General features: G+C 38.3%; 1 protein-coding gene across 2 annotated transcripts in view; it reads left to right on the top strand.

Annotated features, from left to right (window-relative positions):
* The first annotated feature begins 1157 nt into the window (after positions 1 to 1157).
* TASOR (transcription activation suppressor) overlaps positions 1158 to 14670 on the top strand; it is a 387184-nt gene continuing 373671 nt past the window's right edge. For both annotated transcript variants that reach the window (XM_029600919.1, XM_029600917.1), the window contains exons 1-2: positions 1158 to 1622; positions 9998 to 10143. In XM_029600919.1, the coding sequence (XP_029456779.1) occupies positions 1301 to 1622; positions 9998 to 10143 (468 nt within the window). In that variant the 5' untranslated portion in view covers positions 1158 to 1300. The remainder of the gene's footprint in view (positions 1623 to 9997; positions 10144 to 14670) is intronic.

Genomic DNA, 14670 nt, shown 5'->3' with positions numbered 1-14670 from the left:
GGTGTTGCTGTGGTTTTTTCCAGCTGATGTATCTTGGTGATTACATCCCATATCACATTTGAGTGAGTAGACTATAGACACTAACTTCCTTCCAAAATAATTAAAAAAACCCAAAAACCACAAGGCTTTGGGCTAGCCCTATCCTTCAATAACAGAGCTGCAGCCTGCTATGTAGAAGGTCCACAGTTTAATTCCCAAGTCAGTTCTTCCACAACCAACAATTGCAGATGCAGTACTAAGGAGAACAAAAAGCTTCATGGCCCTTGTTTAAGTGCAACACCTGGTGGCCAAATTTAGAATCACAAGAACATAAGAAGTGTCACCCTGGTCAGATCATAGGTACATTAAATCTAGCATCCTGTTGCCAAAAGTGGCTAACCTCGATCTCTAGGAAGCAGCCAGCAGTTCCCAAAGAGTACATTAATTTCTTATTGTTTCTCCGAGGGATAAGCTAATAATTTATAGACTTTTCTTCCAGGCACTTGTCCAAACTCTGCTTTGCTATTTGCCTTGACCACATCTTCCTCTCGTAAAGTCCATAGTGTTCTCAGCGTTAGTTCCCTTCTTGCAACTTCCGGTCTAGGACCATAACCCTAGGTGATGGTGAATGAAGGCTCATGGTGCCACAATCCCAGCAGTAGTTCGGTATAAGTATGGGCCTAAAAAAAAAAAAAAAAGAGATTTGAGGCTTTAAAAATTCGATTGGCCAAAATGTTATTTCTATTCAAAGTTATATTTTCATCTTTACAACCGAAATGTCTCCTGCAATGAGCTGAACAGTTTCTACATCCTGAACGACAGTTCCCTCTCAGTTTGGTCTCCTTGAACATTCACATCCCCCGTTCAGTAAAATGTCTTCAACGAAGCTTTTCAGTATGTTAAACTGTATCTCTCCACGACTTTAAAGTTTAAAAAGAATGCCAAAACATCGATGTATTTATTATAATCTCAGTAAATTCTAAAATCTTATTGCGAAAAGATAAAAAAAAAAAATCCACTACAAAAAGAATAAGACGTTAATCTATTTCTCCTTCCGTCAAAAGAATCCAGTTTTGGCGGTCCCGCAGCGAGAGCGATGCTTTTCTGTAGTTGTATTCGTGCGCTCTGCTGTGATTGGCAGGAATCTGCACGAACCCCGCCTTTAAAGATCATGCGTCACCGTTGTTCTCTGTGGGTTGAAGTAAACGGCAGACGCACAGGGACAGCAGTGAGATGGCGGCTTGGAGCTGAGGAAGAGAAGAAGAAAGAATTGCAGCGACAGAGAGAGAGAGAGAAAATTAGTGTGTTTTTGGTTCTCGAAATGGCTAGTAGCGGAAGCAGCTTCAGTCAAGAAAAGGAACAGCCTCCAAGAAGAGAAAAGAACAAAAGCGGGCACGTAAAAGAGGAAAACGAAGACAACGCGGTGAAGCAGGGAGCTCAGTACGGAAAAGCACAATGCAATCAAAATGGCGAACGAACCGAAAGTGGGGAACTGCCGCTGAACGACTGTAAAGCTAAGCAGCGCAGAAACAGCTCCCAAGAGCTAAATGCGGATGAAAATGAAACTGGGTATGGTCAGAAAACCTCGGAAGAACCTCCCAGAAGAAACTATCAAATTCCAAGGAAAAGCAAAGAAAAGAAAGGTTGTTCTCCTTTCACCTTTAATTAGACTCTTTTACGGCTCGCGTATTAGCTGCATGCGTTCATCTCCCCACCAAGTAGCCAGTAGGAATTTGGAAAATTATAGATGAAAGTAGCATTGCTCTAGCGCAGCGATAGTGTACGGAGTTATCCACGCCTTCTAAAGCGGATCGGGTTGAAATAGTTAAGTTGCAAAGTGATGAGGGGCGAGTTAGCCATTTTGCGGCGGCTCACGCTGAGAGAAGATGGTTGGCTCCCTCAGGCAGGCTGTTAACATCCTTTGCTGAATTAGTGCATCTGCATTAAAGTGCCTCCACGGCATTACTACAGCAGTCTGGCAACACTGAAGTTTCTGTGTTCAGAATGCATAGGTCATACAAAAAAAATATTTTTTCCTATGGAAATCATAATACTGCGCCGTTGTTTACGTTTGCTGATCTTATTTTGATATGGGAGAGAGGTGGACGGAAAAGTTTCTAAAGTAAATACAAATTAAGTACAATGATCGCATTAATCCTAAACATTTTCAGCCGTCATCCAGAAGTTTAATTGTATTTTTTTTTTGATTGACGAAATCAAGGTAGGTTTGTTATGAGCTTTAAAAAAAATATACATCTTATGTCGAAGATTACACATGGTTCTCAGATCAGAACATGGTTGTGTGAAACTGACCCTTCTAAACTTGCAGCCATGGGGAAAGTTTATTTAAAAAAAAAAAAATTCTGGTGCTGCCTAAATTCAATGAATTTGGTCCAGCTTGCTTATCGTGACCAGTATTTAATCTGGACTGCTGCAAAAATATGGTTCAATTTTTATATAGAACCATATTAAATCTATACTTCAATCATTTTGGCATTCTACATTATTTTTTGTTTTTGCAGATTATTTTCATATTAATCTGGTTATACAAAGCCTGCAATATTTTATATAAACACAAAGTGTTTATTTGGAGCTAGCTCAGTGGAGGACCTGAATTCAATTCTAGGGCTGGAGATGCTTTTTTTGGGCAGGAGGGTGGTGGTGGTGGGTGAGAAGGAAGCTGTCATTCAATAGTAATTCTGTGGATCTGGAAGGAGTTGAGGACTCTCTCTTTGCAATAAATGGCCTGGTGAAGTGGGAGGGGATATAAAATGGCAGAAAAATCCTCGATGGCAAATGAAGGCTCATTGGGTTGAATCCCTGCCCCAGTTCTAACTGAATAGGTAGTTCAAAGGAGCTGAAAAAAAACTGCCTCACCTCACACCACAACCCCAATTTTTTATTTATTTATTTTTTTTTTTGGGTGGTCAGCTTAGTGGCAGTACTGTATACTGCTAGGCAGAAGACCTAGGTTCAAAACCTAGATCACATCTATTCCTTGGGTTAGTTGGGGATACTGTGGATGCAGTGTTCATAGCCCCTTGGGAGAGGAAGGTGTGTGCAGTGGTTGACATCTAGTACCTAGATGTAGGATCTATGATTACAAGGTTTTAGGGGGAAACTATGGTGCTTGGGTGGTTGTTGTGGTTGCTAGTCTAAATGAGTATAGATGAGAGAAAATAGCTGCAACCAAAGGCTTATGATGCTGTAGTCTGGTTCTAGTTCAGCTATAAACCCAAAGGAGAAGCAGGAAACGGGACCAAAATGTTTAGGGAATGCTTCACATTTTAAAAGCATAATTTTGTCTTTAATTTCTTTTTCAAAAACTATTAGGTAAATATTTGTCATACTAAGTACTATGTGTTTAGGTGTGTCATATCTGTGGAAGAAAAGTTGTACATAATGTGATTTTAATATGTAATGAAAATATATAGTATACTTTAAAAGTAGACCCAAAAAAGTAGCCAAAATTAAAATCTAATGGGGCAGTATCTCCCCACCTCCCCTGCACACTTATCTTTTCTTCCATTATCTTTTTAATCCTGTATAGACCAACTGTTGAGTTCACATTCCTTTACTGACTAATACCATAGTTCTGCCAGTAGGGGTTGGTCACATCTGTAGATGCCATTCCTGCCACTTGAGTGCTTTACTTTAGTGTCTAACTACAATATTCTGTGCTGTAGAACACAGTATTACAAAAAGCCACAGAGCAGGCAGTATAGTAGTATTTTTAAAAACCTATATGTTAATTGGAACATGGTGAGAACCAGCAAAGAATCAAGGTAAACTTTGCAGAAAGTTTTTTAAATAATAAAAAACAGTGTTGTAGATCATATTACACGAGAAGGGGTCTGACTTGGACACGAAAGACATGGAGAGCGAAAGAATTTGGCAAAATGAGAGAGACCAAATTATAGCATCCTATTGGTTCTCAAAGAAGACATACAGGGATAGACAGCATGTGACTTCTCTCAAGATAAGAGAAGTTTTAATAGAAGCTCAATACAGATCAAGTTTTACTTATTTTCCTGTGCAAAAGGTAGTATTGTGTTGATGCCACTTAAAATTGATTTGTTTCAACCTACTAAATGAGGTTGGCACTTTAGAACTCCTAAAAGGTATGCTACTTTTTTTTAAAAATTTATATTCTATAACTGATCAACCACATCAAAACTGATTATATTCAAATACTATAGGTATTTCCCTATTCCCAGAGCCCAACAATCCAAGTTTGTACCTGAGGCAACGGAGGGTGATGTAACTTACTCCAAGTCACAAGGAATGTTGGCAAGATATGAACATTGGCTTCCCTAGTTCTCTTCCTTCACAACTTGCTACAGTAACAACTAGATGACTTGTCCACTAATTGACAATGTGTTTTGCTTAATAAATGGATCAAATTTAAATATCAGAGTGTCTGATAAATTTGTGGCTCTTTCTTACAGATTTTAGGTTATATAGGCCTAAAGCAAATTTTATTTTTAAGTTGGTGTGGAATTTTTCCTTTTATTTGCAGGATACAACAGAATGAGCAGGATCCCTGAGTCTTTGGTGAAACAATGCAGTCTATTTAAGGAGATATGCATATATAACTACATTTTCATGACTTTAATACGTTTCAATTCATTATGGCATGGCCACAAGCTGTTGACAGAGGTGGCTTGATTGTTATGCAGCCTAGATATGAGGAAATTATTGCCTCATTTTTGCAATACCATTTCTCTCTCGCTGTACAGCATAGGTAGGGACTCAAGTTTTCAGTTTTTATGTAGCCTGGGAATTTCAATGTTACAACAAAAAGTCAGTGGAAGTATGACAGATGACGCAGGAGAAAAATCAGTGGAAGTCATTTTTCCACTGATTTTTCTCTTTTGCTCTAATATTGAAATTCCCATGCAAAATGAAAACAGAAACTGAAAATGAAGATTCTGAAGTATAAGAAACCTTTTGAAGAACTCTTCTTGACAAATGTTCTTATTCTATGAAATACACAAATGGCTTTTTTTGCTTTCCTTCTCCCAGCCATGTGTGATGGGTGGGTTTCAGCAAGGAAATAACCTCTGGATTCATTATACCCGAAGACAGTTGGATTTCTTGAGTATGTTGGACCACATAATTAGTATTTCACTTGTGTTTACAGATAACACATTCAACTCTATGTTTTGATATTGAAAACTTAAATGGATAGCTTTCTTTTGTTCTTAATATTTCATAAAAAGTGAAAATGATTTGCCTTCTGTGTTGGTCTGTAAATCTATGTTAGTGGTGTGGATGTTGCCTTCTAGTGGCCCTTTTTATTTAAAGGGACTATGGTATTAAACAGATTTTGTGGGCAAAATGAAGAGCTCTTATTCCTACACAGACTATAATTTTTCTTTAATTTCAGCCAAAATTGTATGTTGCTGAATCTTACTCATCAACTTTGCAAGATATCTCATTTTTGACATGGCAGTTTTCTTCTGCTTCTTTGGGTTTCCAACCAAAACTGTGATTTGGTGCCATGAACCTTCATTTGCAGCTATCAAGGAATTTTTATTTTAGGTACCCTCTCAGCTTATTTAGTCCAGTTATGCAGTGACAGTCATTAGCCAGGGACTATGCATCAGGGCTGCTTCAGGAACCAATAAGTGCTATTAAATAACCCTGCAATCAAGGGGCTCCAAATCTGGCCATTAAGTTTTGCCATTATATGATGACTTGACTCCTCTCACCTCAGGAACTGCGAATGCTGCCACCGCAGCATTCCCCTCCCTTGCCTGCTTGGGGGAGCAGAAGACCTGATTTTGGAATCAAATCCAAGTCCCTTCAGATGGCTGTAAAGTATGGCGTTGAGCCATTAGGTTGGCCTCAATATGCACCTTTTCGTCAATGAACTATGGGTCAGATATCTTCGGGCTCACAATCAAAACATTTGCCTTTCATGGACCAGCTCTACTAACACATTGTTCTTTCTTCTCTTTTTGCCGTAGACAACCATAGCTTGGAAGTAATTTACCTTTTCGAAAAATACAAATCAAACAAAATCGGTTGGCAAACTTTTCACACCAAAGATGAATTTTGAAGTAGTATAAAACAAGTTGGGATTCTGTTTGAAAGATAAGATATGCATGTCCAGATTATTGTATGGACACATGTAAAGACCAAAATCAATAATGGGTTGAATCTTTCAAAGGCTGAACATAGAGAAAAATATTTTGCATTAAAGCTGTCATCAAACTTATTTTAATAGTTCAGACCTTTATACATTACTTTTCAGCATACTGAATAAGTGTTCAATTTTGAATTTAAGCTTACTATGACTTTTTGCTTCTTTGGATAAAAATATTTTTGTGAGCTGGATCATGCATTTTATTTGAGGATTATGCTTTAATGTAAATGGTTTTAAGATCCAGTTACCTTAATTGATACTTAACAGTGCTGGCTACCAAAAAATGAGGAGGAAGTGGAGATGACTTCTCCTCCCTGGTCTCCCACATGTTCACCCAACATATGTATTGGAAGACATACAATAAGCTATGGATAATGTAATGCATATGCCAGGCCTGTGGATTAGTTGTGCCACAGAAGACTAATTTGAGTTGTCTTTGGGTTTGCGGAGCTTGGCATGTTGTGAAGGTAATGCATGCTGGATTGGAAGGAAGGATGACTTTCAACTGTTGCAACGAACCTTGCTTGTTCAGGAATGGTTCTGATGGCTAATCTTGGAGTAGACTTCTCAATGTCTCTGCCAGATTGTTTGGCTTATGTAATTTAGAGAGGATGTAAAAGTGGAAAAACTTAGGTAAAACATCAGTAGCCTGAATTAAAGATTTAGTTTTCTACTAATTTTTTTCCATATTAAAGTGAAACTTGTTAAGAACATAAGGCATAGGCATTTGTCTACTATGTTGGTGTTTGACTTGTGCCTTTTGAGTATTGCAGATGTTTAGGTTTCAGAATATGTGCAGTAAATATTTGAGATACTTAGACATTTGGTCAAGTAACCAAGGTAACTTGTCTAATCTTTTTACATGAAAAACACAACTGCTCGTGGTCTTCTAGAACCAGAGTTATAAGCCCTGCAGTTTGTTAGCTTAGTAGAGAATTTTTTTTGAAGGATTATCATTAGATATCTTTGGGCTAAACATTCATTTTTTTTTTTTTAGGCTATTGAAAAAGCACTATGCAAAAAATGTGGTGGAATGTTTTACTAAAAAAGTGGTACAGTAGATTTTAGAGGGAAATAGGTTGAGGCGTTTTAGTTAAGCAGTAAAACAGCTATGCTGTTGACCTATTAGTTTTGCAATTCAGAAGAAATGCAAATAGTTATGGAAGTAGTTTTACCCTAGATCTATATTTGTTCAGTCTTTATGGCACTAGTGGAAACACTGAAACTGGGAACAGAACATAGATATTACATGAATTACCTATGGTGTAAAATTTTGGATACGCCAACACCTTTTTTGTACAGTATTGTAATGGGAGTATACTGTTTGAAAATATTCTACAGTTTTTTTTTTTGTGGAAGAAAATACAGTATGGCTGGCTAATGCTCCTGGGCCTACTTTTTTTTTAAACTAGGTTTTGTTTTTGAATATTGTCATCTTCCTTTGAGTTTGGCTTTTTTGTGACTTTATTTTCAAATATACTTCTGCGAAGCAGCTCCCTCTCCCCCATCCCCCAATTCAGCTATTTATTTGATTTATATTCCACTTCTTCCAGCACTTCAAAGAAGATTACATTCAGATACAAAGTTTTCTTGCTCCTTTTGACTTCTAACCCAGTTGGGACTGGGATCTGGCACCATGAGCTTTCATTTTCAACTACCTGGGCATTTTTCCCTGTTTTTATATTACCCCCTCCCAGCTTGCCCAGTTCAGTCCTTTCAGGGACCGTCCTTGGTCGAGGGCTATGCACCAGGACTACTTCCAGAACACTACAATTTCGGGCTCTGCATTCAGCCACTGGATATTGCTGTGTATTGATTGGGATTCCCTATGCCCAGTGTCTGTGAATGTGCCTTCTGTAATATTCCTAGCACTGACTGGGAATGACAGTGCACAGAACTGCTATTGAGTCACCAGACCAGTCCTGGAAGCAGCTTTCTCAATATAAACTTCCTCTATTTAGATATTAACTTCTCAAGTGCTTTGTTTATTTGCCCAGTTATTTGGATATGTACATAGTAAAGGAAGCTTATTTTTCATTGAAACACAATCATGACTTCAGAATGTCTATCATGCTTTTTCACGATTGTATTTTTTAATCCAACTGATTCTTCTCTGCCCTAAATTTGCTACTGTAAAATTTTAGCAGTAAATAAGAATATGAAAAAGGACATCTAATTTTTTTTTTTCCATCTTGATTTTCTTCTGTACCTGAGCTTTCAACCCAGTTGGAACCTGCATTAATCCCATTCACTGGCATTGAAGGTGGAGGGGAATTTTGAAACTGAGGAAGCATGGTCCTTAATTTGTAGCCATTGGGTGATAGAACTTTTTTTTTTAAACAATTAAAAATCCTCCTGTAACCCAACCATTGCAGCTTTGGGCCTCACATGGTAATGCCATGTGGAACTCGTGTATACATCCTGAATACCACTTGTAGATGTCAGCACTTTGTAATTGCTGTCGCTCATGCTTGCTCCCAGTGAACAGAAAACTGTTAAGTGGTCAAATAGAGGTCTTCCACATAAAGTGCCCAGCATTGGCTGAGGAAATTTATTGAACCTAATCTAAAATTTGTTTCCTGTGGATGCAATGGGTTTTGTTTGGGGGGAGTTATTTTTATTTTTTTTGTCTAATAGCGCTATAAATTTTAATAACATTTGTATGCTAAAACAGTATGCAAGTGACTGTTAGCTCTTTTTTTCCCCTAATCTTATACAGTATCTGGATTTTCAGTGACCTTTAGACTAAAATATTTTAATGGCAATAGAGGGAAATATATGAAAACTTGGCCATCAATGCAAATTTTTACGATTTGGAGTAAATTGTTTTTGTTTGCTATTTTGCAGCTTTTTTTTCGCAGTATATCTTTTTGCTTCCATTCTGTTTAGTTTTTGTCAATTTTGGGATTTTATACTTTCCCTTTCTTCAACACCTCTTTTGCTTATTTTCTTCCCTCTTCTGGGTAGGTAGCGAGCAGCTCTGAGTCTCAGGCTTCATGAGCTAGACTTGTTAAAGTGATTCCAGCATGCTTTGGTCCTAGGCCAGCCATAGTGGATCCTCCTGGGCCCAGGTGGGCTGCATGGCTTCTAGTGGGTCTAAACACACTACAGTGACTTCATCTGGGTAGATGCCAGGTATCAATTCTTGGGTGACTTGGTACATTTTATTTCTTCACCCCTGGAAATAAAAGTTCTACTTTTAGTAAGTATTTGTACAATTGCAAGTATCAAAAGATTCTTTATACTTGGACCTAAGCTTCTATCTGACACAGAGACTTCAGTGGAATGTCATGGAAATGCATAGTCTAAGATACAAAACTATGGATGAGATGCTTTATATAAGATCCCTCAACTATGATGTTGATAATCTACGACACTTAGAAGCCTAAAGGTTTGAAACCTTGTTACAGATAAACATCACTTGGCCAATATTTTATGGTGTATGCTGGTGCAAATAAAAATGCCTCTCTCCATTATTGCACTTTTCAGTGGGACATGTTTTCTGAGATACAGTATGTGTTTTATGACTTGTGCAAAGAAAATGAAATAACTTATTAAAAGTTGTAAACAGCAGCTTACTCTGTTCAAACCATGTCTTGTTGAAATAAAATTATATAATTCTCTATTGAATGTGTGGGATAGTTTCCCTAAGTAAATATATCCAAATGCCATGTCACTTAAGTATCAATATTTTTGTATTTGCCAACTTTAAAATTGTACTTCTAGTCAGTAACTTAATAAATATCTTACTGTAACATCAAAATTAATAGCACTTAGTTGTCTTGAATTTTTTTAAATAGTTTTGGATCATGGCTATCTTCGTGGTTAGTAATGGGGCTTTTTTTTTTTTTTTTGTTGTTGTTGTAGAACTTTGTCAGCCAATAACTTCGGGTTCTCGAGAGTTTGAAGAAGTTTTGAAAATTCTGCGTTCATCATACTTGGAACCGAATTCAGTGACTAATTTTACTTACAAAAAAGCCTGCTTGGTTCATAGTGAACTCTTGGAAAAGGAGGTTAGTGTATATGACTTTAAAAAAAACAAAGTTTGAAATTTGAAGTTTTTGGTGAATACTTGCAGAAATTGAGTTTTTAGGCTGCCATGCATAGGCACAAACCATGAGTGTTGTAAGGGAAAAGTTAACTCAAATGGCTGTTTTGAAGGAATAAAGTAATTGGTGAAAATGTGTAAGATTTCAAAACACGTGAAAATTGCCATTTGCGATTAGAAAGGACCTTAGTTGCCCTCATTTCTGAAGATGCCATTTTTATTAAAAATAGCAGCTAAAATGGATGTTAAAGCTGTGATTGTAGTTCGTAGATGCTACTTATTGATCCTGGTCTCCGTGCATCTTGCTGTATAAGGTAAGCCAAGCACCTAGAAATTGCTGTGCGAAAACATAAGTACCGTACTAGGTTCAAACCAATGGTCCAAGCCCAGCATGCTATCTGACAGTCATTTGGAAGTACCTAGCTCATCCAAATTGGGAGATCTATTTTTTTTTTTCTCATTCCCAGAAGTAAGAGGTGGCGATTCCTAAGTCTATCTGGCTAATAATTGACAGACCTGTCCATAAACTTCTTCAAGCCTTTTTAAAACTCAGCTGAATTACTAGCCTCAACCATTCTGATGACAAATTCTACATCTTCATAGAGTGAAAATATACATGTTCTTAAATTAGTTTTAAATCTGTTTCATGGAGTGTCCATTGGTCCTACTGGAAAGAGTAAATAACTATTCCCTATTAAGTTGTTCCACACCACTCATAATAAAACCTTTTATATCTTCAGGCTGAAGAGCTAGATGATTAGCTTTTATTTGTAGGGGAGTCATCCCATTCCCTGTATCACATTTGTCACCCTTCACAATACTTTTTCTAGGTCTCTATCTTTTTGAGACATGGCAACCATAACTGCGCATAGTGTGTTTGAAGATGGGGTTGCATAGTGGATCGCTGGAGGCATTTTGCTGTTTCTGTTTTACTATTCATTTCTGAATAATTACATAACATTCTATATGCTGCACATCGAACTGAGGAACATAAGATTTGTAATTCTGGGTCAAACCATCACGCCCAGTATCCTGTTTCCAGTAATGGCCAATCTAAGTCACAAGTACCTGGCAAGTACCCAAACATTAGATCACAAGCTACTATTGCTTATTAATTGTCATTGCAGTTTATGGATTTATCCTTTAGGAACTTAACCAAAACTTTTTTTAAACCCAGTTACACTAACTGTTGTAACCATATCCTCTGGCAATGAATTCCAGAGCTTAATTATGTGCTGAGTGAAAAAAATGTTTGATCTTGTTTTAAATGAGCTACTTGCTAACTTCATGGAGAGCCCCCTGGTGGTCCTATTATCTGAGAGAGTAAATAACCAATTTACATTAGTTCAAGTCCTTTCATGATTTTGTAGACTTGTCGACTCTTCTCCAAACTGAACAGCCCTAACTTCTTTAACGTTTCCTCATAGGGCAGCCGTTCCATGCCCCTTATTTTGAGTGCAGCGAAGGGCAACTTCTCCAGTGCAGCTATATCCTTTTTGAGATGAAATGACCAGAACTCACACAGTATTCAAGGTGTGGTCTCACCATGGAGCAATACAGAAGCATTATGACATCCTCAATTTTATTTTTCATTCCCTTCTTAATTCCTAACACTTTGCTATTTTGATCGCCACAGCATACTGGACTGATGATTTCAATGTATTATCCACTATGACGCCTAGATCTCTTTCCTGGGCGGTAACTCATAAGGTAGAACCTAACATTGTATAACTACAGCAAGGGTTAATTTTCCATATATGCATCACTTTGCACTTACCTACGTTAAATTTCATCTGCCTTCTTTAGCTTTTCCTGATGGAGGAATTGTTCCATTCCCTTTATTTTGGTTGCCCTTCTTTGTACCTCTTCTGATTCTGCTATATCTCTTTTGAGATGTGACCAGAATTGCACACAGTATTCAAATGTCTTACCATGGAATGGTACAGAGGCAGCACGATATTCTTATTCTCCTTTTATTTTCCTAATCATTCCTAGGATTTTAATGTTGTCCACAATGATGCCAGGGCTTTTTTTTTTTTTTTCCCCTGGACCTCCTAGCATTATGGTGGTTTCCTGTATATGCATTACTTTGCACTTGTCCGTGTTCAGTTTCACCCCAGGTCTACGTGCAATTCCTCACAATCAACTCATATTTTAACTACTTAGAATAATTTTGTGTTATCTGCAACTTTGCAAATCATTAAGGAGTATACTTTAATATTCATCCTAGTACAGATCCTGGTGCATCTTGCTATTCTTATTCTTTAGAAAAACTGACCATTTCCTATCCTTTAACCACTTGCCAATCACAATAATACATTGCTTTCTAGCACATGACTTCATAATTTCCTAAAGACTTTCCTGAGGAACTTTTATCAAATGCCTTCTGAAAATTCAGATACACTATATTGACCAGCATCACCCATATCCAATTATTTATATAAACAGTCAAGAATTCTATTAGATTAATAAATGACTTGCCTCTGCTGAATTTGTACTGGCATGTCCCCACTATTGTATGTGGTTCCATATACCTTGTAATTCTGTTAACAATAGCTTCCACCATTTTGCTTAGTACGAATATCGGGCTCTTGCTAGTTTATAGTTTTATAAGAACATAAGTGCCATGCTAGATCAGAACAAAGGTCCATCAAACATAATTCTGTCTGATTTGTGGCCAATACCTAAAAGTAGATTAAATTGCTTGCTACACACTCGCAGTAAGTGATGGGTCTCCCTGAGCCACTTGGTTAATAACTATGGGTATTTCTTCCATGAACTTGCCCAAATCCTTTTAAACCCAGCTATGCTAGTTGACTTGACCTCCATCATCCCGCAACAAATTCTACAACTTTCTGCATTGTGTGAAAAAATACTTTCTCAAATTTGTTTTAAATCTTGTACGTACTTGTTAGTTTAAAGGAGTATCCCTTAATCTTAGTGTTTGAAAGAGTAAATAGCTGTTCCCTATTTACTTGTTCTATATCATTCATGATGTTGTAGATCTCATTGTCTGCTCACCAAGTTGAAGAGTTCTAACCTGTGTAGCCTTCATAAGGAAGCTGTTCCAACCCCTTAACCATTTTTGTTGCCTTTTTCTCTACCTTTTCTAACCCTTCTATATTCTTCGAGATGCAGTGAGCAGAAATATACGGAGGCATTATGACTATCTACTTCTTATTCTACATTCTTTTCTGAATGATTTGTAGCATTGTTTGCTTTTTTGGCCGCTGCTGAACACTGAGCTGAGTTTTTCAACTTTCTATCTGCCATGACTCCTAGATTCTTTACTGGATGGTTACTCCTAATGCGGAACCCATCGTCTACCTAAAATTGTGGTTATTTTTCTCTAGGTGCATCAATTGTACTTGTCCACTTTAAATTTCATCTGCCATTTCCATTCCATGCTACACCAGACCAGTCCAGCAAGTGTGTGTGTTGTCTCCCTACCAGCAGATGGAAGCAGAGCACACTTTTTTTCTCTGACAACATCACCCCTAGTTACGGGTAGTGCAGCATAGAGGAAACCCAGTATTCTCTGCCTCCAGCAGATGGTAAGACTCACTGATAGTGCAGGAGGATTTAAAAAAAAAAAAAAAACCCAACTCCAAAGCAGGCTTAGGGCCAGGCTACTGGTACTCCCAACAGTACAAGCCTGCTGGTTAGAGGTTACCAGGCCCAGAGGGGACTTAGTAGCAATCTGGGGCAGCTTTAAAAAAAAAAAAAAAAAAAAAATGGAATTTCTGTGGAGAAGCAGGTTTTCCTTGTGAGAGAATCCTTATACCTCTCCCTCCTCCTCCCCCCCCCCCCCCCGCCCTTTGCTGCTTCTGCCCAGTTGCCTATAATTTAAAAAGACAGTTACAACTCCAAAGCGAGGCTCACTCTTCTGAGGCCTCCAGGGGGGCAGTGGGAGACTTTTGGTTGAAAGTAAGTCTTTGTAGGGAGAAGAGGTGGTGTGTCTTAGATGTTTTTATTGCTCTCAGTGGCTGCTAGCATGGAGCAGTCTGAACACTGCCGCCCCAGTGGCACATGTGGATATAGGTATACCTCCACCGTCATGGGGCCTCTTCGGCTTTTGTCCACGTTGGGGAAAGTCCCTGGGGCATGCACCTTGCAGGCCACAGCTCCTGTCTCTGACCTGAGAACTGATTCACAGGCGAATGGTATTGGGGGTGGGGGGGTGCTAATGAGGCTGCAGAAGTACTAGTTTTTGGCGGGAATGGTGGCTATTATGTTGCAGTCTCCTATGGGCACTTCGCTTTCCTCAGTGTCCTGCCTTTGCCTCCAGGGTTTTTGATAGGGGCCCCCCAGCCTTGTCTCTTGTGGAAGAAATTTTTAAACTAGGTTGCTTTGGGTTAGGCTAAGAAATCTGGGGAGTCTTTACCAGAAGCATGAGCCTCGAATGGGATTTGTACTTCTCACCCTGGGAATCAGGAAGCATTCCAGCGGAGCAGCTAGGGTTACTGTTCCTAACTCAGAGTGGAACAAGGAA

This window comes from Rhinatrema bivittatum, chromosome 4, assembly GCF_901001135.1.
Source record: "Rhinatrema bivittatum chromosome 4, aRhiBiv1.1, whole genome shotgun sequence".
Lineage (NCBI taxonomy): Eukaryota > Metazoa > Chordata > Amphibia > Gymnophiona > Rhinatrematidae > Rhinatrema > Rhinatrema bivittatum.
Note: the sequence above shows the minus strand (reverse complement) of the source record. Positions and strands in the feature narration are given on the sequence as shown.